At 40.6% G+C, this 20,767-nt stretch overlaps 2 protein-coding genes across 3 annotated transcripts; one reads left to right on the forward strand and one right to left on the reverse strand.

Annotated features, from left to right (window-relative positions):
- Positions 1 to 533: 533 nt before the first annotated feature.
- LOC108233608 (transmembrane protein 179) lies at positions 534 to 4,247 on the forward strand. Its single transcript, XM_017412183.3, has 4 exons — positions 534 to 1,067; positions 1,522 to 1,659; positions 1,743 to 1,821; positions 1,907 to 4,247. The coding sequence occupies exons 1-4, from the start codon at positions 613 to 615 to the stop codon at positions 2,072 to 2,074; spliced, it is 840 nt and encodes a 279-aa protein (XP_017267672.1). The 5' UTR covers positions 534 to 612; the 3' UTR covers positions 2,075 to 4,247.
- lg10h14orf180 (linkage group 10 C14orf180 homolog) lies at positions 3,762 to 17,618 on the reverse strand. Of its 2 annotated transcripts, XM_025005324.2 has the most exons (11): positions 17,140 to 17,618; positions 16,478 to 16,508; positions 14,028 to 14,089; positions 13,225 to 13,265; positions 13,062 to 13,148; positions 11,734 to 11,854; positions 9,501 to 9,531; positions 9,294 to 9,402; positions 6,425 to 6,588; positions 6,025 to 6,157; positions 3,762 to 5,440 (listed from the first exon to the last, which is right to left on the reverse strand). In XM_025005324.2, the coding sequence occupies exons 1-11, from the start codon at positions 17,178 to 17,180 to the stop codon at positions 5,235 to 5,237; spliced, it is 1,026 nt and encodes a 341-aa protein (XP_024861092.1). In that variant the 5' UTR covers positions 17,181 to 17,618; the 3' UTR covers positions 3,762 to 5,234. The 2 variants fall into 2 exon arrangements, with proteins under 2 accessions (XP_024861092.1, XP_017273801.1); XM_017418312.3 differs by lacking the exons at positions 13,225 to 13,265; positions 14,028 to 14,089 and having other exon boundaries at positions 17,140 to 17,616.
- Between the last annotated feature and the right edge of the window lie 3,149 nt (positions 17,619 to 20,767).

The raw sequence follows: 20,767 nt of genomic DNA on the forward strand, positions 1-20,767 counted from the left end.
CGTTTATTAAAAATCACCATCTGATGAAGGGAGGCCTCCAGAAAGTTTTCAAAGGGGTGGCCAGATGGGGGGCACTATGATTTTGTCGTGGCACATTGAAATCAAAACCCATAGCAAAATTTAAATTTTATTTTGCTGCTGTCTTTTGAAAAATACTGTAGCCTACTGTGTGAGTTAGGGGATCACCATTAATAAGTCTACTTCATTTTTAAAAAAATACATATGATTTTATGAACTGACACTATAAACTATAAAATCTTGTCCTTTCATCTCTTAAGTTAATATCCATCATTGGAACTAACAATAATTGAAAGAATGCATATCGCCCGCTTGTTAGCGCTTAGGTATGTTTTTGGGATGACTCTCAGCTGTTGCCACTCCAAATTTTAGCTCCATATCTGTAATATTGGGACTCTGGGATTTATTAAATTACCATGATCACATAATCTCAATCGCACACTGTCACATTTCCTTTTCCCTTTCGGCCATAGGAGGAATGAAAATCCACATATGTGTGGGTGTTGCGTCCCCCAGCGTCACTCTGCTCCGTTAAATAAATGTGAAGTGCTGCGGATGTGAGCCCCACTGGCCAGCTGCGTCTCCACGGATTGGATGTGGATAAGATGGAGAGCCCTGAAGGCCTCTGCCCGCTCACTCATCTGCAGCACAGCGCGTCCTCGGATGCTGCGCCTCCGCTCGTCTCTGCCTCTGCTGCGCAGCCGCAGTTTCTCCCGGACGCAGGGAGACGAGCTGACGGACAGAAAAATGGCCCTCGACAATCTGATTTTCGCCCAGTGCATCCTGTACTTTTTGGCCTTCGTGTTCGGCTTCATCGCCGTGGTGCCGCTGTCGGAGAACACGGAGGACTTCGGGGGCAGATGCCTGCTGTTCACGCGCGGGATGTGGCAGAACGAGAACATCACCGTGTCCAAGCAGCGCTTCATCGTGGAGGAGTGGGGTCCCGAGTCCTGCTGCAGCTTCACCACTTTTGTCGGGATAGCGTCGCTCATCCTGTCCGCAGTGCAGGCATGGAGGCTGCTCTTCTTCCTGTGCAAAGGACACGACGAGTGAGTGACAGTTTACATGTTTCCCCCCTTCTGCATCACTGCAGGAGAAAATCAATAAAAAAAAGCCTAACATGGCGCAGGACGCATCACATACTGCATCATGTCTCTGTGTCTGCAGGCATTTCTGTCACATTCACACCGCATGTATCATAATCTTGTATTTATCTGCAGAAGAGGCCTGTAAAAACGCCTGGTCATCGTGATATTCACTGTAAAAATGGGACAATTCGGCTACATACAGCTGTTTTTATTATGCAACATATGACAACCTTTGGTTTTATCTTGAAAACATCATTCATCACCAAAAAAAAAAACCAAAAACCAAAAAGCTATAAGAATATGTTTGTTTTATAGGCCTGCCTGCTGTGGTTATTCTTAAGCATCGATCACAGTTTGAACTGGTTTTCTTTCTCTAATTTTTATTAATATTTATTTGTTTTCTTTGTGCCTGCAGCTCGTTTTTTAATGCCTTCCTCAACCTAATGATCAGCTCCCTGGTGATGTTCACCATCTTCCTGTCCAGCACCATCGTAAGCGTGGGTTTCAACCTGTGGTGCGACGCCATCACCGAGGGCGGGACCATGCCTAACAGGTATGGTTCAGGAGAACAGGAATGAGTTGTTCTATAGCCAGTACTGTGATATTTAAATCCTAAATGTCGCTGTTTCCGTTTAGCTGCGAAGAACTACAGGACACGGATCTAGAACTCAACCTGGACAACTCTGCTTTCTATGACCAGTTTGCAATAGCTCAGGTAACGGTTCTGGGGCCACTATTGTCCAGACAGTTTGATAAAGTCCTGACTGTCTCTTCATAACATGAGAATATCTCTGTTCCAGTTTGGTCTGTGGGCTGCGTGGCTCAGTTGGCTTGGGATCACAGTGTTGGCCTTCCTGAAGGTCTACCACAACTACAGACAAGAGGACATGCTGGACTCGCTGATCCACGAAAAAGAACTGCTGCTTGGCCGCTCCTCACGCCGCGGCTCCGACCCCGGCCTGATCTAGAACCTCTCTACACTCAGTCCCACCCAACCCCACAGTCCTCCTGCCTGCAATGAGAAACAGTGATGCTTGCCTCTGGAGACAATCAAAATCAGTTCGCTTTTGCTTCCATTTTGTTTTCCTGTGGATTGCATCAGTTGGATGATTTTAGCACTTTTCTTTAGATATATAACTAAAGATCTGCTGATAGTGGGTAGTATTAAAAAAAAAACCTGCTTAGTGTGTGCATCTCACCTGAAATAGACAACCCAACCCAAACTTTAAAAACATATATAGTTGATTTTTTTAAAAGCTGTAACAGCTGTCAAAATGTGCAATTTTTAAAATGTTTTTGATTTGATCTGAACTTTAAATTTTCCCGATAAGTTCGGAATATCTCAGCTTCTGCATCTTAGCTCCAACGTTTGCTTTAACGCTCTCCACTGCTTGATTCCCTCCCCCAAAATGACTCTATTTCTGTCCTCACAGCTTTTACCTTTCACCTTTTTCAGTTTGGACCTGGCGTCTCTGATTCCATCCTTCTCCTTCTGACTCTGTTTACATTCTGGGATTTATTTTTTACCAACTCAATATCTGTTGTGTGCCAAGACTGTTTAAAGTGTACTCATCAATGTTCAAATTTAAACAAACAACTCGTAATTCTTGGCAACAAAACACGACTGCTGATTTTGCTCATTTATTACATGTTATGCAGCAGACTTTTGGTAGTGAATGATGTGTATTTAATGGTTATTTTTTTACCATAGATGATCAACATACACAAAAAAATTCAAATTGAAAACATTGGATGTTTTGACAGCTATTATGGCTTTAAATTTCTAGTATTTAGCCACAAAGTGTTAAACAAAAAGTCTAGGAAGTTTTGAACCAATTTTTTTGTCAAATAGTTATTATTTTAGTACCTTATCAGCTGTGACATCAGTCATAGAGCACAGAGTAGGAAGAAAAGGGCAAAAGATTTCATCCAGGCTAGGCTAATGGCTAGCTAGGTGAGGACTTGTTTGTTTTTCAGGCCTATAAAACAACTCTTTCTCTAAAAAGACTGATACCGATGTGAAAGAATTAGCTTAATTGAAGCTCTACATGCTAGACTTCTGCCCTTTTTTCCATCCGCCATGCTCTATGACTGATGTTACAACTGATAAGGTACTAAAATTATAACTTTTTGACAGAACATTGCCTAGAAATGGCTAGACTATTCCTTTAATGATTTGGACTATTTGACAAATGAATCATATTTTCTTGTTTGCATGAATCTACTGCATGCCAAATTAATGAGTTGGCTTTTAGATGTGAAGAGGTGTTATTTTGTCTCCTACACAAATAAATGTGCTCCTGCAGGGTAGGCTTATGACTGAAAAGGATGTGTCTTGGTGAAGTGAAAATGATTTGCATGCTAGAGCAAAGTAGAACAAGGCGTGCATTTGGAGCGCACAACAGCTACAAAAGGTGCTTTATAAAAGTGACAAATTGCGACTCAGAACATTAATGTATTCGACAGCTAGTCCAAAAAAGCTTTTAGCATTTAGTGTGAGATGAAAAAACAGATTACATTATGTGCTATGTAGTGGCTCAGGCTTCTTGCCTTATACTTTATAGGCTACAAATATATTCTACTGCTGTGACATACAGATCTGTATGCGTGCATCTCTCTGTTACATTATACCGTCAGAAGGAGCACAGGCTTGACTTTGATAGGCAATGACAGTTTTTATTCAAAACAACTGAAATCATAAAACAACTGGAACTCAGAAAAAAACCTTCCGTAAAGGCACTTCTTCCAAAGTGACCATAAATGTTTGGACAGCAGTGAAAAGCAGCTAAGTGTGCAAATACAGGACATGAGTTTACTAGGAATCCTTTTATTGCTAATGACAATTTTGTTTGACAGTACAGAGTTATGTTTCCTTCCTCTGTTCAGGCCTTTATTAGCCTTATATTGCTTTGAAATTCAGATGTGAGAGATTGCTACAACCGAACACTTTTGAGTTCCCTGAAAACTTGCCGCTGCTCTGATGGAAACTGTGTCATGTGTGTTATTGCTCATAATAGAGAGGTATGTTGGATGTGCATCGCTGTGCCCTTGGGCTCCATCTGTGTGGTAGTTTGGCTGTTTTCATTTTATTTGCTTCGTCTGATAAAGGGACTCATACATACAATAAACTCAATAACTGGTTCTGTTATATTTCCCTTTTATGGCCTCAAAAACAAACCAAGAACCTGATGTTTTTTTTCATCAATAGAATCTTTACAGGTAACAAAACATTTTACAAATTTAAACAACTTAAATTTGGATTACACAGACATAGAACAAAGAAGAATATATAATAAGATAAAGGGCTTTTAGGTGGTTCAAGCAGATATGAAGACTGCTAAAAGCATTCATTCAGCATGTTCTCTTTGAGGATAGATAATATTGTGCTGAAGACTTTCTCCTTTTAGATCCAGATGTTTTTCATCTTTAAAGGGAGAGTCTGGTCATTTTTGAAGTGACCCGACTGTTCTAACAGAACATAATTTCAAAAATGACCAGACGATCCCTTTAAGTCATTCAGCCTGGTACAGTGAAGTGATGTAGCCCTGTGTTCACTTTCTCACTGGTCAAATTCTCCGTAGTCTTCCTGTCAAACGTGCACAGTGCCAATCAGATCATTTCCAAACATTTTTACATTCATTTATGTGCAATTACAAGCCTAAATACTGATAGTGATAGTTCTTAGTATATTGAGCTCATATATACACATTCAATTCTCTGTAATGACTGTTATGCGTTAATTTATGAACTGTAACAAAATAATTTTTTTTTGCATTCCTTGGAAACTCCCACTCACAAGCAAAAGACTGTGACATGAACTGGAAAATATCAGGTGATTATGTGAGCCCAGTTTGTGAGCATTGATCCTGCAAAAGTGCAACATGTCATCAAAACTTAAATATAAGGTGGCATTTTTCCAAATCGTACATATATACATGGAAACTACATAATCCGGGAGGACAGGTTTCCCTTTTTAACGTGGGAGTAGTGCAACACCACAGACAGTATATAGAGCCTTGGAAAAAATGGCTGAGGTGTTTGTAGCTCTGGGCACCTTCTAAGATTAAAAAAAAAGGAGAAATAAAAACAGAAAGGAGGCTCTGTGTCTCCACCTGTGGTTGGTCACAGTCACTGCATGGTCAGCCATATCCAGCAGCCCCACAGAAGCTGCTTCATGTGCAGCAGGTAGACAGCCAAGGAGGCCTCCAGCTCCTCGCACACCCGCTGTGGGCGCCGGCGGTCTGTGCAGTACATCGCTACCCCCAGGAATGACATCAGCAGGAAGAGGCAGGTGAACAGGGCCAGGTGGGGGCGGGACGGCGTCGTCTCATAGGCTGGAATATGAGAAGACTTTTTAATGGTTTTGGTTTGTAAATGATTAGCATTTGAATCGTCACTTTGTACTTTTGAACAGAGACACAATCTGAGACTTTGTGTCTTTAAATGCTTTAAATTTACAGTTTTGTCGCACACATTATAAACCTAAATGTGTCAAACAATGTTTAAAAGGGATTAGCCTAACTCCATGGTGCATAACAACATCTCTTTTCACTGATGCTTTCCCAAAAGTTAGACCCAACACTTTCTTTGCTGTCAGAGTGCAGTGTAGTTGGTGCTCCCTCATGCACATCAACAAGGTGATCATTTCAAACAGACTTACCATCTAAACAGTCACAGTAAGAAATATCTGTGAAGCCGACAGAGAAGAGGCCATGAGTCAACAGGAGCCAAACTCTGGGATGTACAGCAGCTGCTGTGCCCTCAAGGACTCCACAGAGCCTTGTTTGCATGCTAATTGTTATAGTAAATCCCTTTTTTTGTGTTTGGACTCTATTCGCTCTACTTAGATACTTGTATTTACTTTTTACTCTGATGTGCAAACAATACAGGAGCTCAGCAAACCTGCCTGTTTTCTTACCGTGTACCGTGGTCTCTGGCTCTCTGAATCGAACCCTCCGCTCGCCTTTCCGTCTGTGGTTGGGCTCTGCGTCTGACCCATAGCTGGGACTTGGCCTCTTTAGGATGGAGGTGGGAACTTTGCTACTGGTTACCTACAGCAGATTTAACCCAAGTTTGAGTATATGAATTGTAAGCTGCAGGGAACATTTCAAACTGTGAGTAAAGCTTAACTCTTTTGCAGATAAGTCCCCCTTACATCTAGAATTGAAGGCCTAGCATTTATTGAAGAAATGCATATCACCTGCTGTCTATCATGCCAGAGTTTTATATATTTTGCTAGCAGACACGTACACAGACACCAACAAATACACAATTGTCTGACTTCGCAGAAGATGCCTGCAGGTGCGGCGCTCCCTTACCTTCGGTTTCAGTGTGTCCTCCTGTTGGTGGTGCGCGTCCTTCCTGTGGCGCACCTCTGAGTGTTTCTCCCGGTGGGAATGAGGAAGACAGTTGACGGTGTCTCTTAGGGACTCCGCAGCAGTGAAGCGTTTGGACAGCGCAGACACACACTGGCCCAGAGAGTCTAGTAAAACAACCATGATCACACGTTGTGTGAGCAGAGAGCTGCTTCAGAGTCTGAAATCAGGTCAGGTGAGGAGCTCAAGATAAACACACAATGAGGAACATGCAAATGTGCCAAGGACGAGAAAACAGGGCATTACCCTCTTACTCATTGTTTGCCTCGTCTTAAAAGAAGAGCGAGAGAGTGGCAAAATTCTGTGTCTGATAATAAGTAACAGATTAATCTTAATGTAATGTCTTAGAGAGCAGAAAAGGGCATCATTTAGGTTTTACCCAAGAAAAAATAAACATCTGTCACACAATGCTATGTCTTGAAAGCCTTAATGGTTTAAGTATATATAACTAAAAGAGAACATGACAAAAAACCTTGAGTCTATAATATATCCGCCTCTCTCAGCTGCTGTCAGCCTGCTCAGCTTTAAAGGCAAACTCAGTGAGCTATCTGACAGTTTTGTTTCCGTTATTTCAGTCACTGACACACCATAAAAGATTTCTGACAGCTCAGGTATCTTTGTAGCCTTATCATCTTTGTAACCTTGTTTTTTATATATCTGTTGGGTGCATTCAAGCTGTTTTTTTGAGCTTGTCTTTCAAACATATTGACTGGAACTGCACCTACACCTGTGTTTTGTTGGTCTTATTATTTCAACAGTACACTGACTGAAAAATTTACAGACCAGCACCTATAATTCCCATTATCCCAAATTAGGATTGAGTCTAATAGAATGAGCCCATAAGCTTCAAAATCAATCAGTAATTGAATGTTTTTCTTCTTTTTTTCTCCCCCAGTTCAAACCTATCCTATCAATGATCCTAAAAAAACCCCATCCAGACTCACATTATAGAGACATGATCTATGTACATGGTTTAAAGAGATTACTTTGTTATGGGTTTGTATGTTGTTTCAGGGCAGTTGAGAGACAGAGTCTGTATTTATGAGTAGAGCACGTTTAAATTGATCTGCTGAAAAGCCTTCAGGAGGAAGTCTCTGTGGGAGTCAATAATTCTCTGTCGTCGGCACGCTGGGTGTTAAAACTTTGAAGACTTTTTATTTATTTAGAAGATTCTACAGGAATGGGAGGCAACAAAAAATAAAGTGTTGCATACTGAATCTAAGTCAAAAAGACTTAGCTGATGTGTTTTCTGCAGATACAAATTGTTTGATGTTTTGCCACTAATGTGACAAATTCATGCTTTGTACAGATGCAATAACTATCTAAAATGTCTTTACTTTTGTTAAAAATATCACTATGACCCAAACTACATAGAATAGAGTTCAGCTGGTTAAAGTTAGAAATATGTATGCAAAGATACTCAATATTATTACAGTCTCTTTGCAATGAAACAATGAATTACTTCTAATTCCTGGAGCTGAAAGGACAGATTTTGGCTTTACTCATCAGCTTGATTTTTTACCATAGACTGTTTATATTATAGACCAAATGTTGTTAGGATTTGAAGCCAGCAGGACCTGGTTTTATTTAAGCTGCCATATTGTACAGCCCCTGGCAAAAATGATGGAATCACCACTTTTAAAGGATATTCTTTCAACTGTTTAATTTTGCATTAAAAAAAATAAATCACAGACATGCCACACAACTATCCTTTTTCAAACTTTCAACCTTCTGGCATTAAGAAACAATAAGAGAAGAAAGAAATATAATTGTTGGAGCAGTCACGCTTCAAGCAGAAGAAAAAAAATATGGAATCAGTCCATTCCACTCAAGTCTATGACATTTTAGTTCTACATATTTTATGATACCTTTAAATGATCTAATTGGAATTTATATATTCAGGATTGGTGGATGGAGGCTGAAATTTTGTTCTTTTTAGGACAATGGAGGATTTTAAATGAGACTGGATTAAATAAGTTCACATATTTAGGGACTTAGATAAGTTTTAAAACCCTACTAATGTACACACATGCAGCTGCAAGTCTAATTGCAACATATAACCTTTAGCTAAGTTTGCCTTTATGCACAAATAGCTGAGTGATTCTGTTTATGGTGAAAGCATCTTGCTGTAGGTCAAAGGAGATTCTGCTGTGTACAAAACAAAGTTAAAGGTCACCATAAATACACACAAACTACTACGTCATCCAATCTGCGGCTACAAATTCAATCACTTTTTTTTTGCACTTGACTTTTAGTGTTTCACCAAACAGTTTAAAGAGCTCCCGAGGTGAACACGAGAGTATGTTGTTAAGTTTTTCCCGTGTTCGATCCATTCGGTTATCTTTACTGCTGTCCGGGGTATGAAGCTGCAGCTCGTGTTCAGCCCCACTGCCCCTGAAAGCTGACTCGACAACATGGCTGCTTTTTACGTATTGCTTTTCCTTTTTTCCAGCGCAGCAGTCCGCACAAAAACGCAGTGCTCAGAAGTGAGTGTGGCTCTCTGGAAGTGCAAGCCAAGCATACCAAAACCGTGGCCTCAAACTGTCACAAAGCCACTTTTTACACTTTGCTCTTCATAAAACTACTGCATTCCTGTGTCCAACACAATTGGGGGTGTTTATTAATTTAACATTTTTACCAGTTTAGCAAGTATTTAAGTGTTTTACATCACGTGCTTTGTATGGCAGAGACTGTTCCGCACAGCTGACAGGTGTGGTTTATTAAACTACACAGCCATGTTTGTTTTTCACTGACCATAAACCTGTGTATATAATTGATCTGTTGTTTCTGCTCTGTATCATTCAGTGCTTACCTGAATATTCGGTCTTGCCGATCTCAGCATAGACAGTTGCCATGAGCTCCAGGCTTCTGGCTGTAAATGGATGGTCGTTACCAAAGGCCCTTTGGTGGATTTTTGTTGCCTAAACGACATAGACCCTTGTAAAATTATGCAGGCATCCTTAAATTTGCTGTAAAATCTTCAGAAGCAGGAAAAGCAGGGATCAAATCATGCACATACCTTACCGCTGTATTCTAGGGCAAGATGAGGTCTGAGAAAAAAGGAAAGAGCACCGTTAGGGTGAAGTTCTGTGAAGCTTTCTCATTCATTTAAAAACAAATAAACACATTTCCAGAGAGAATAATCATACCTGACCCTAATCTTAATGTAAAATGTCAGCGCTTGACTGCCAGGTAAGCGTATCAGTTTCATTGTTTGGAACAAATCTCAACACATGCGTGCTGTGGTTGGACACAGATAGCAGGGCTGCGGGCCTGCAGGCGCCTGACGGAGGAAGTGGAAATCTTTATTTTCTGCCTGCGCTGCCGCCGCCTGTCCTCCAGGGTGAATTTAGGGATGGCGCTTACAGGTTGGTTTACTGTCTCATGCCTCTCTGCCGCTCTTCTGTTTAGTGCTAAGCTAGGTGAATGTGATGGGTTTCATTGAAGGACTGCCAGCTGTTCCGCTCATATCTGCCCTGAAAGGCCAGCCAAGGACATTCATCATCCTTACACCCTCGCATGTGCCTGGAGATGTAGAGCAAGCTCTGTAAAGTATGACAGATGTCAGCTTCACTGTTCCAGGCCCACACTTGGCTTCAATTAGTAATAACCAGGTGTCGATTTGCAAACCTTTAGAAGATCTTTCATGGAGGACATACGTATGAGCATTGAAGTAAAAAAATAAAATAAGGCCTGAAGGACAACTTCTTGTCAGTAAAAAAACAACAACAAAACAATCTGAGGGCTTTGGGGCAATATTAATTCAGATCTCTTGAAATGGGGTTGTGTGGAAAGGTTAGGAAAGATAATATCTTACCTGTTGTAGATAGCTGTTTGAATGACCAGTGTTTGGGGAAAAAGAGATTAGTTCTGTCAGGCTGATGAGCTAATGGGCAGCCTGAGTGGGGCAAAAACCAAAGTGGAATACTGGCATCTTAAACAACTCCAGTGCCAGAAGTTTCACAGCTGTTCATATAAATGCTATTTACGTTATTTACATAGAATTCTGTGGCTGCAAATGCAAGCGCAAATAGCAGCTGCTGGGCTTAGCACCTCCTGAGGCATTTCTGCCGGTTTAATCGCGTAACTGATATCAGTAATAAAGTCTATAAAACAGCTTTATGCATGAAATGCTGAGACATCTTTGAGTTGCTTTAGGAGAGCAGCAATCCACTTTGGTCTTGACGTCGCTCGGAGTAGCTGTTAGCTTATCATTTAGGTCAGAACTAATCTTTTTTTTTTCCTTTAAACTGAGGTTGTTCTAAGAGCTATCTATTAAAGAAAAAGACTGATATATATATATATTTTGTTTGTTTGAGATTAAATAAGGTTGCAGAGATTTAGCTGAATACAACAAAAGATGGCAAACAAACAAATATAACAGACTAGAAAGTGTATCTAAAAGAAAAGCTGCAATAATGTTAATGAATATAAAAAAATAAGCCAGATGTGGAATTACTGTTAGGACAATTACACTTACAATTACACAATTATTTTTTTAATTTATTTTTTTAATTAAAAAATTGGCACTATTACTTTAAAGACTTCAGTGTTAGTTTGTGATGACTTTGTAATTATGTTGCTCACGTTTAATAGTGAGCTGCATTTCTAAAGTGTGCAAGAAAAGATCAAACAGCAAAGCCTTATGCAGCTGGAAACCTGAGCCCCTCGGTACAGCCATGCTTGATCAGTGACATCTCATTTAAGTTTAACCACTGTATGCTCTTTGCATTAATTAAGTGGCCAAACAAACATTCCACCCTCTGTCGCCCTGTTTGGCAATCAGGTTAAATGGCCTAATCTCACCAATGACAACAGAGGCACAGAAAATGCGTGCATGCTACGGCCCTAACAAAGTACCCTTGCAACAGGAGACACAGGATCTGGTTAAGGTGTTCCTGCTCCGGTGTGCAGTATCTTTTTTCTTTACACGGGTAAGGAAAGTCAACTCTGGCTGAAGAGAATTCACAGAGCTGTAAAGGTTTTATGACAAAGAAATGTGAAATTGTGTAAGACCTAATAGATGTCTGGGAATACATTTTTAAATAAAGCCTAAAAAGAATTTTAAATAGGCATCAAAAACAATACTGCATACAGGTCTAAGAAATAAAGGGTATCTATCTTTATAAAATTGTATAGTCTGTAACAATAAATCCACACATAATGAGCTGCCGGGCCGTTAAACTTACAGGACACGTTCCACCCTATTAAATGTTTGTCTTTTTCAGCTTCAGCTCCAGAGTTTTACCTACTGTTTGCTCATGATGCAGAGCTGAGCCAGCCGTTCCAGGTGCTGCGCTTGGGAGGCCTGCTCTGAAAGTTCCTCTGGGGTCGTCCATCCTGCGGAGCCCAGACTGGCTTCCTCCTGAGGTCCTGTTACAGAAACACAGGGCATGGAAGCGCTGTCAGCTTGCAAGCGAAGCACGATCTTTTCCTTTGCTTCTTAATCTAGCCTTCTCCTCCCTGAACACTCTTCACGGAGTCTGAAAGATAAATTTACCCAAACCCTAAGTATCAGCCTATCAGCTTGTCTGACACTGCTCCGAACTTTAAGCCCGAACGGTGACAAGAAGCCAACTGAGGCTTGGAGACAAGAGAGCAAAGATAAGGGCAGGAGAGAGCAGATAAGGTCGTCAAACAACACACTCACCACGCCTATAGAGCCCTGAGACTCACAAAGAGACAAACAGAGCAAAGAGCACACATCAAGCTTCCAAAACAGATCCGACAGCAGAGGAGGAAATGAGTTTGGTTTGTAATCAATATCACAAGTGAGTGCCTATAAATCTGTAGAGCAGGCTCTGGTTCGCATTAATATTCCACAAAAATGATAAATATGTCAGGTGTCAGAGATGATATACAGAGTGGAGTCATTTTACATATCGGGGAGGAAAGAAGGGCTGTAAGCTGCCATCTCTGCCCCAGGAGAAGCTCACTGTTCAGCCTGAGTCAGTGCTGAATCAGGTGCTTCGCTGTTCGGTAGCAATGCACAGATCCTAATGAGAAGATGTGGCCATTTGTCTTCTGCTTTGTCTGTCCCTGATCTCCTCTGCTGTGCCCCTGCTACACAACGCTGCTGCCTCAGCAGCAGTCAGAGAGGAACAGGCGAACATCTGAAGCGGCGAGGAAAGCAGAAACCTGCCTGAGAAGTCCCCATCAAGCTAGAAGTGGAGCTACAAGACGGCGTTTCAGATCCCACAGAAAATTAAGACCTCACACTTGTGAGGTTTTTACTCATTTTTTGTTTTTAAAAATTACAGATACACCTGCTTACTTAAAAAATTCAACTCTTTTTACTCTATACAAACTCCGCAAACAATTTGAAATAATTTTATTAATCAATCAATCAATCAAATTTTATTTGTATAGCACATTTCAGCAGCAAGGCATTTCAAGGTGCTTTACATAATTAAAAAACAAAATAAAAACAGCATGTAAATAAACATCTCCATTGGACATATAAGCCTAATCAAAATTAAAGTCTTGTCTATGAAATTTAACCCACAGAAATGATTATAAACTTTGTGTTTCCACTTTTAATCCCAGAAGTTCTTACTTAATGATGAAAAAATAGACTTGCCTGTGCTTCCCTGAAGAGCCGTGAGTTCGATCAGCGCCACTTCGTAGAACATCTTTTCAGCTTGGATGAACTGGAGGGCCTTCCCATCTGTTTATATAGGTGAAGGATCAGTCTCAGTTGTCAGCAGGATTAGTCAGTCGTGGAAGTTAAAAACAGCCCTCACGTTTCTTTTGGTGTCTTTTTCCATCCCACTTTAGAACGGCCCTTCAGGGAAAACACAATGTGTCGTAATCCAAAACACACTGTCGACCTGGAAGTCAGGACTTAGCAATGCAGATTTCAGACACTCAGTGAGTATTGTTTGCTTCTGGTTTATGAGACACTGAATCTCACAACTTACTCCAGACATATTCAATTACTCCTTTGCCTGATCATATTTGTGTTTCGAATCTTTTCAAATTCCATCTATAAATCTGACCGGTTTTGTTCCCATGAAAGGGACTCTATTTAAAGCCTCCTAAAAATAACTCACTTTGTAAAAGCATCCTGAGCTCTAACAGTTCTTGTCGTTGTAAAAAGACACCATTGATGCTTGTCAGGTGAATTTAATGACCAATGGGATGGCGAGTGCCTAAAATAAACACAGCAGTCCCTGTTGAAATGTCCTACTTAACATCAGATTTCTCATGAGTAATATTTCCATCACAGACTTGTCCTGACTGCAGTGACACCTAAACTAAACTATGAACTTATAACAAAAGTCAGGTAGACATAAAACAGGCTTCAACTTTTAAGAAAACATTAAGGAGCCTTAAATCTGAAATGAAATTTATTTAAAACTCTTTCAAAAAGCTATCTAACAGAAAGCTAAAAAGAGAATTGCCTTTAAATATGAGCACCCTTGATTCTCTGAAAAACATGAAGAGGAATTGCAAGAGAAATCATTCTTTCCTGAGCGTCTTTGCTTTAACATTTCCAACAAACTTTAGTTTCTATTTCAGGATGGTTTGAACCCCCAGATATTACCTGCCCCAGCTCCCGGGAGCCACCTGGCAGCTGGAAACGGGGGCAAATATGAGATGGGCCATCTGTGAGGGAGAATTAGGGAAGCAGCCATCACCAAAGGTCAGAGCACGTTTGTCACCTGCTATTTTTAACTCGCCTGAATCACAACAATGCAACGACAGGAATCCTTGGACAATCGTCTCCTCCTGGGAACAATGTGCCTTGAGTCTATGAAGTGCCGTTAAAAAAATAAATAAACCTTGAGGTACACAAACCCTCTTGCAGAATTTTAGGATCTCTTGAAGTGTTATACAGTTATAAATTAAAAGCATAACGTTCCTTGAAGGAATGCATATCACCCACTGCCTTTCATGCCAGAGTTTAGGACTAAATCATCTCAGAAATTATGGAGTTGTAGCTGTTTTGGTCAAACCTCGAGAATAACGTTATGTGCCATCTAATGCCATACTGTGAGGTGACATGTTCAGCGTATCACTGCTACCACATCAAATTTTATCTCAGTATCTGTAAATTTGACTGGGTTGTAGCCATTTTTGTGCTTTTTAAAGCCAGTCAGAAGTGAAAGCCATCTTGAATCATGTTGCCTAAAAAAGTTAATCAGTGGTAGATGTATACTCAATGATTACTTTCTGTGAGTTTCAATAAAATTCATCCTGTGGTTCATGAGATATTTTGTTAACAAACAGACACACAGGCAGAAACAATCATGATGTAATTAAATAAGTAACGTTTGTTTAGATATTTTGCTTTTGCATTCCTACTTAAAAAAAAGAATGCAAGACTTCATTTCTTTGATACATTTTCCTTTCCTTTAGGATTAAAGTCTTTATTAGGAAGTCATAATTATTTCAAAGACTCTCATATCACCAGCCAAAAGAGCTTTTAGCGATGGATAAAGGTCACTTATGGATGCTGTCAGCTCTGAAAACAACACATCAAACCGTAAGTGACCATCATACGGCCAAAATCACCATCAGCTTCCAACGATTACAGGTAAAAGGGTCTGACTGAAGCAGCATCTGGGTGCTTTGAATATGTAAATTCAGCTTTTGTTTCCACCGACGGTGTAATTGTGATCTGTACACAAAACTCGCTGATATCTCTGCTCTCGTAAAATATTTGTGTGAAACTCCAAAGTTCCCACATCCTGTTGCCACTTTGAGCAGACTGACCTTTCACCTTTTCCCCAGAGGACTGTTGCAACAGTGCTAAAGGACTGAAGAAACTGATAACGGCTCAAAAAACAAAAAAACTCTACACACCCACACAACAACGCTAAACATTTATTAGATTCAGATCAACTGTATTCTGTTCTCCCCGTGTTATGGTTATTCTTACTTTAAAGTTACACTAAAAGTAAAAGTCTACTGTACATAACACCCTGACTGGACATGACAACTTATTATTAATGATCTTATGTAACTCTGAGCAGCACACCAACTCTGTCGCTGTGTCCCAAGCACATAGACTGCAGTAGCTGCCGATGGAGTGAAGCTCCTCAAATCGACCTATTTTAGAAAATGGACAGTGAGAGGTAAAGCCTCGCTGAGGTGGATAACCTGAGCTGGCCAGTCTAAGTGCTGGAGTGTCTCAGTAACAAGGAGATGAGCTGTGGAGGATAATATATCCTGAAACACAACACCTTTCTATTATCTCTTTGTCCTGTATGGCTATGGTTTATAGTGGCAGTGAAGTGGGGATACATGGGCTACTCAGCGCAGATACAGGTTAATTAGTGCTCTCCCGCTCTGTTGTACAGAGATAAGAGCTCACAAATCCTCTTAAGAGACAAACACACCTTCAGAGTGACACACAAAACATATGGCATCCTGGGACAAATGTGTTATTGTTGCTCAAAGACATCTGCTCATGCCCCCTTTTGTTTACATTGGTCTCTATTTATGGTCTACATCTACCTTTGTGCTGCAATTTGCTCCGCCTGCTTCCATGGACAATCCTTTATATGTTCACCCCACACGGTTATAAGCAAGTTGTATAGTTAGCCATTTGCTAGGAGCTTGCATGAAAGAAAAAAAAAGAAAAAGAGTCAAAAATAGTTTTTTTGTGTGAATGCTGATTCAGCATTTACAATATCGTTTTCCTGTTTGAAATTTACTGTTGGTTTTGTCTTTTGTTTTTTGCAATCTACTTTGATACTATTTTTAGCTTCTATCTAGCCTTTTGCTACTTTTAGCTAGCTTTTAGCTATCCTTTTGCTACTGTTTGCTTTCATTATGTTTTTGTAATAAATTTTTGCATATAAACTTTATTACTTTAGCTTTTAGCTCGCATTTTGCTCCTCTTAACTTTTAGCTGGAGTTCTGCTTCTTTTGGAAGACATTTGAGTTTTTTCAGCAAATTTCAACAACATCATTTGGCATTCATATTGCATTCTCACCAAAAATGCAATTTTTTCTTTTATTCTCTCTAAATCTTTAAGCAAAGGATACAGTTCTTTTCAGTGATGAAGAGCTCGGCAATCTGTAAAAGACAGAAAAAACAACAAACAGACACAATTTAGAAAATAATTTCCAACATAACGTTTGGGTTAGTGTGTGCATGGAGTCCAGGGTTGTGAAAACAAACAACGCTGCTCTGACTCGAGCAGCAAAGGTCTGGTCAACATCATCCTGCATGTTGTAAAACTCTGGAGCAAAGGCAATGTTTTGACATCAGGCACATTCCTTCGTGCACTACTATAGGGAATTAAAAGTGTTGTTCTACCATCGGAGGTCCTTGTAAAGCATCCCAGTATGTAAAAGTTTACCTTGTGGTGGCAAAACATAACTCTCCTAACTTCAAAACCAGCCAGGTCCCCCAACTGCTCTGTATTAGTGCTGCGTCAAACATCTCATTTTCCAGCAGGCACAACTTCAGTCCTGGTGGGACCAGTGTCAACACGGAGGCTCGTGATGGACTGTGCTGTCAGGGCTGACATTGGTGTTAGACACATCAAGGTTAAATGTGTCCTTTGGGCTGTGGTGTGTGATAACACACAGATGAAGGGATGCAAATGTGTCTGCAGATGTGCAAGTACACGACCCTAGACTCATGCGAGGAAAAAAGAAGGATCTGTTAGTGTGAATGTGCTCCCAGTTCCCATCTGACTCACCTGATGTAGGCAGTTGGGCAGAGAGGTGAAGCTCTGCACATGGGTCAGTCCCAGCAGGCAGCTGAGGAAGCAGTGGAGGGCGGCCTGGTACTCCCCCTGCTGCTGGAGCTGCTGTCCCAGCTCAAACAGGCCCTCCCTCCCTCCGTTCAGCATCCCCAGTCCCAGCCGGAGTCAACGCTGCCTCCCATCAGACCTCCACCGGCCGAGGACGAAGGTTCCCCTCCTCACTGCTCCGCTGAAGCACCACAGGTAGAAAGAAACAGCCACAGAGAGGAATGTTTCAACAGGACAGCAGCCGCACACGTGAACACAGACAGAAAAGGGTGGAGGAGAGGAGGAGAGAGCAGGGCAGCTTCCTCTGTATCTCGTCCAGTCAAGGACAGGTGGTGAGGAGGAGCAGGGTGAGGTAGTGCCGGCGTCTCACGCAGAAAAAGATCCATTCCCCTCCCTCCTTTCAGCCTGCACTAGGAAACGAGGACAGAGGAAGTCGGAGAGTATTTGCTGCCTGAGTGGCACAGCTCTGAGCCAATCTCTGCTCTCATACGTACAGAAGCTCCACCAGAGTGTGGAGTGCTGCTCCAATCCTTAAACAAGGGAAGTGCCCAGAAGAATGCTTTGATGATGAAATGCAAACATGGTGACACATGTTTACTGAGTGTGTTTGTGAGTGTTTGTTTGACTGTGTTGTTCGCTAAATATCTCATAAATCAGTGTACAGATTTGAATGAAACCCTCAGAAAGTAATCATTAGATGGGAATCTACAACCGATGAACTTTTGGAATCATTCTCATTCAAGATGGCCACCACAGGCTGATCTTACAAAACACAAAAATGGTTATAACTCAGCCAAAAGTACAGAATTTGAGCTAACATTTGGTGTGGTAGTAGCTGAGCAGCATCCTTAAAACATACTTTGAGAGCTACACATTGCCTGACAGCTTTGCTTTAAACCTTGGCATTAACTGTTGGACTCAGCCCTATTTGTCTGTTAGAAAAATATCTCATGAACTAATGGACTGATTTTAATGACACTCCCAGAAAGCAGTCATTAGATGAACATCTATAACTAATTACATTTTGGAGTCACCCGAGTTTTAGATGGACTCCACAGCTAATCATCAATAGACAACACAAAAATGGCTATACCTCAGTCAATTTTACAGATATTAAGCTAAAATTCTGTATGTTAGAAGCTGAATTATTCACAACACATATTTCAATGCGAGATCACGCAAGTAGTTGCAACATTGCATAAGCTTGAGCATAATGTTGTTAGCTATTACTCCATCATTTCTCAACACAAGATGATCTTAGTCTAAACCTCTGGCATGAAAGGCGGCTGGTGATATGTTTTGCATCCACAGACCAATATATTGTGTGCCTTTGCAAATGGCTCATTAAAGGTCTTACTGCTCAACTAATGATTAATAAATGAGAAATGCACAAGGATTAATGCTGTGCTGTTCCGTTTAAACAAGTTTGTGTGAATTAAACCACACGGCAAACACAGGGTCAATAAACTGCCTCTTTTCTACATGTGCGTGTGAGAGAAAACACTGTCCAAACAAGGACTACAAATATTTATTTAGGAGGACTGCCTCCTCTGGATGTTTGTTCACTTCCTTTTTACACTCTGTTAATCATCATATTACTGTGTGGCAAGTCAGGTAAAAAGGTACGAGAAGAGAAGAGATGAGAAGATCATGAATGAGTCTTAACTCTGAGGCCGACACGCCAACCACCCTCGTTACATTTAAATAAAAGCCTTGTAGTTGAACTGAATGACTGAGGTAACACAAAGCAAATGGGTAGACTCTGTCTTCATTAATGCATCCGGATGAAGTAGAAAGGAGTTTAATGGTTGTGATTGATAGTGAATGGGAGTTCAGATGGCATTAAACCTGAACTCGTAGGTCAGACACAGTGATTTGTGAACAGTCTTCATTTTGGACGAAGAGCATCCGGCTGGAGAGATCGATTATGCTGATGTAGGCTGACTCGTTCCCTGCAGACAGGTGATTGTGCTCAGTTTACTGTCCTGTCGATGCGGTTGAGTCAGAACGCAGCGCCAGTGAAAGCAAACCTTTAGATGTGCTGGAGCTGGAGGCTCACTGGATGACTCTGAATGAAAAACTCTGCTTCATCTTCTGATTAAATCAAGCTGAAAACTGCTCAGGTTATTGTTTTAGACCATAAAATGTACATCATCGTTGAATTCTTTGCTGTAAAAGTAATATTTGTAATGCGAGCCGTAAACTGGAATTTACTCTGAGCTGAGATTTAATATCCTGGAAAAGTATCAAAACAAAAGCTTTTATTTTAGGATATTTTATGAAACAGCTTTACACACATGTATATAAAACCTTGTAGCAGCAAACAGAAACATATAGATAAATACTAAAGGCTAAAGAAATCGCCCATCCCCTTTCATGCCACAGTAGGACTGGTTTTAGATCATCTTATATAGAATGAGAAGACAGCTCCTTTGACCAAAACATTGTAAATATTTAATGTACAATCTCACGCAATCCCGCAAAATCCCCCATGACTTGTTAGGGTTTAAAGTTGGCTATGAATTGAGGATGACTCTCAGCTACTGCCACGTCAAATTTAGCTTAATATCTGTAAAACTGTCTGAGTTCTAGTCATTTTTACATTGATTAAGGTCAATTAGCTGTGGCGGCCATCTTAAATTGGGTGACTTTAAAAGTTAATCAGTTGTAGATGTACACCCAGTGTTTACTTTCTGAAAGTTTCATTAAAAGAGACATTCTGCTAACAGACAGGCAGGGCTGACTGTAAAGTTAATGACAAAGTTTTAAATACAGATCTTGTGTGATCACTGCCACTGACCCACAGACAACATAAAAGTCATTACAAACAAAAAAAAGCTCAACATTTCTGCTGTGAAAGCCGTGTCTGCTAGCCTTGCACTATAAGCAACTGGCTAACAATGATTAGCCAGACAAGATTTGCCTTTTACCACCTGGTTTTTCTGCATTACTGTCAAAAGAAAACAACAAAAATCCTGATTGCTGACCTTTTCTTTTTCAGCGCAACAAAGCTGTAAATTATTTGCCCACATCCTGCCCCAACTAACTACCTGAACACGTGCTGGCGATCATTTTGACAAAGATGTTGACTGATATTCACTATTCTACAGGTCAGGAAGGGGAATCTACCTGTAATGGGAGTATTGATTGCCTGGCCGGTGGAGTTAGTAGAAAAACAAATCAGTAAACATATCACACATTTCTCAGAGAAGGCAATACATCAAACAAATGTAAATGAACAGTGAACAGGCTCTGAGAGAGCGAAGGCAGAGAAGAACCTGTCAGTCACAGATATAAGTCAGCATCAGCAGGTTACTGCAGACCGGTGAACAGCAGAATATTAAATTAATGCTTTGTGTGATTTATGTTTATTGTGTTCTACATACTGAACATGCCTTCAGCACTTAATACACAAAGATAATAAATAAAACTCTGAGCAATGCTGCAAATTGTTAGCATTGTGGTCTGATGCACATTTCCATTTTTTGCTGAAATACAAATTTCATACTTTGATAAACCATTTGTTAGATTTATTGCCCGTTGCCAAAAGGCGAAAATGGACGAAAATGTTTTT

This window comes from Kryptolebias marmoratus, linkage group LG10 (assembly GCF_001649575.2).
Source record: "Kryptolebias marmoratus isolate JLee-2015 linkage group LG10, ASM164957v2, whole genome shotgun sequence".
Classification (NCBI taxonomy): domain Eukaryota; kingdom Metazoa; phylum Chordata; class Actinopteri; order Cyprinodontiformes; family Rivulidae; genus Kryptolebias; species Kryptolebias marmoratus.

Coding starts and splice junctions, on each gene's coding strand:
- LOC108233608 (XM_017412183.3), top strand. CDS start 613: ATGTGGATAAGATGGAGAGCCCTGAAGGCCTCTGCCCGCTCACTCATC. Junction 1,068..1,521: donor CTGTGCAAAGGACACGACGA/GTGAGTGACAGT, acceptor TTGTGCCTGCAG/CTCGTTTTTTAATGCCTTCC. Junction 1,660..1,742: donor GGCGGGACCATGCCTAACAG/GTATGGTTCAGG, acceptor GTTTCCGTTTAG/CTGCGAAGAACTACAGGACA.
- lg10h14orf180 (XM_017418312.3), bottom strand. CDS start 17,292: ATGCTGAACGGAGGGAGGGAGGGCCTGTTTGAGCTGGGACAGCAGCTC. Junction 9,403..9,500: donor CCCTAGAATACAGCGGTAAG/GTATGTGCATGA, acceptor TATGTCGTTTAG/GCAACAAAAATCCACCAAAG. Junction 6,589..9,293: donor CGGCAAGACCGAATATTCAG/GTAAGCACTGAA, acceptor TTGTTTTACTAG/ACTCTCTGGGCCAGTGTGTG.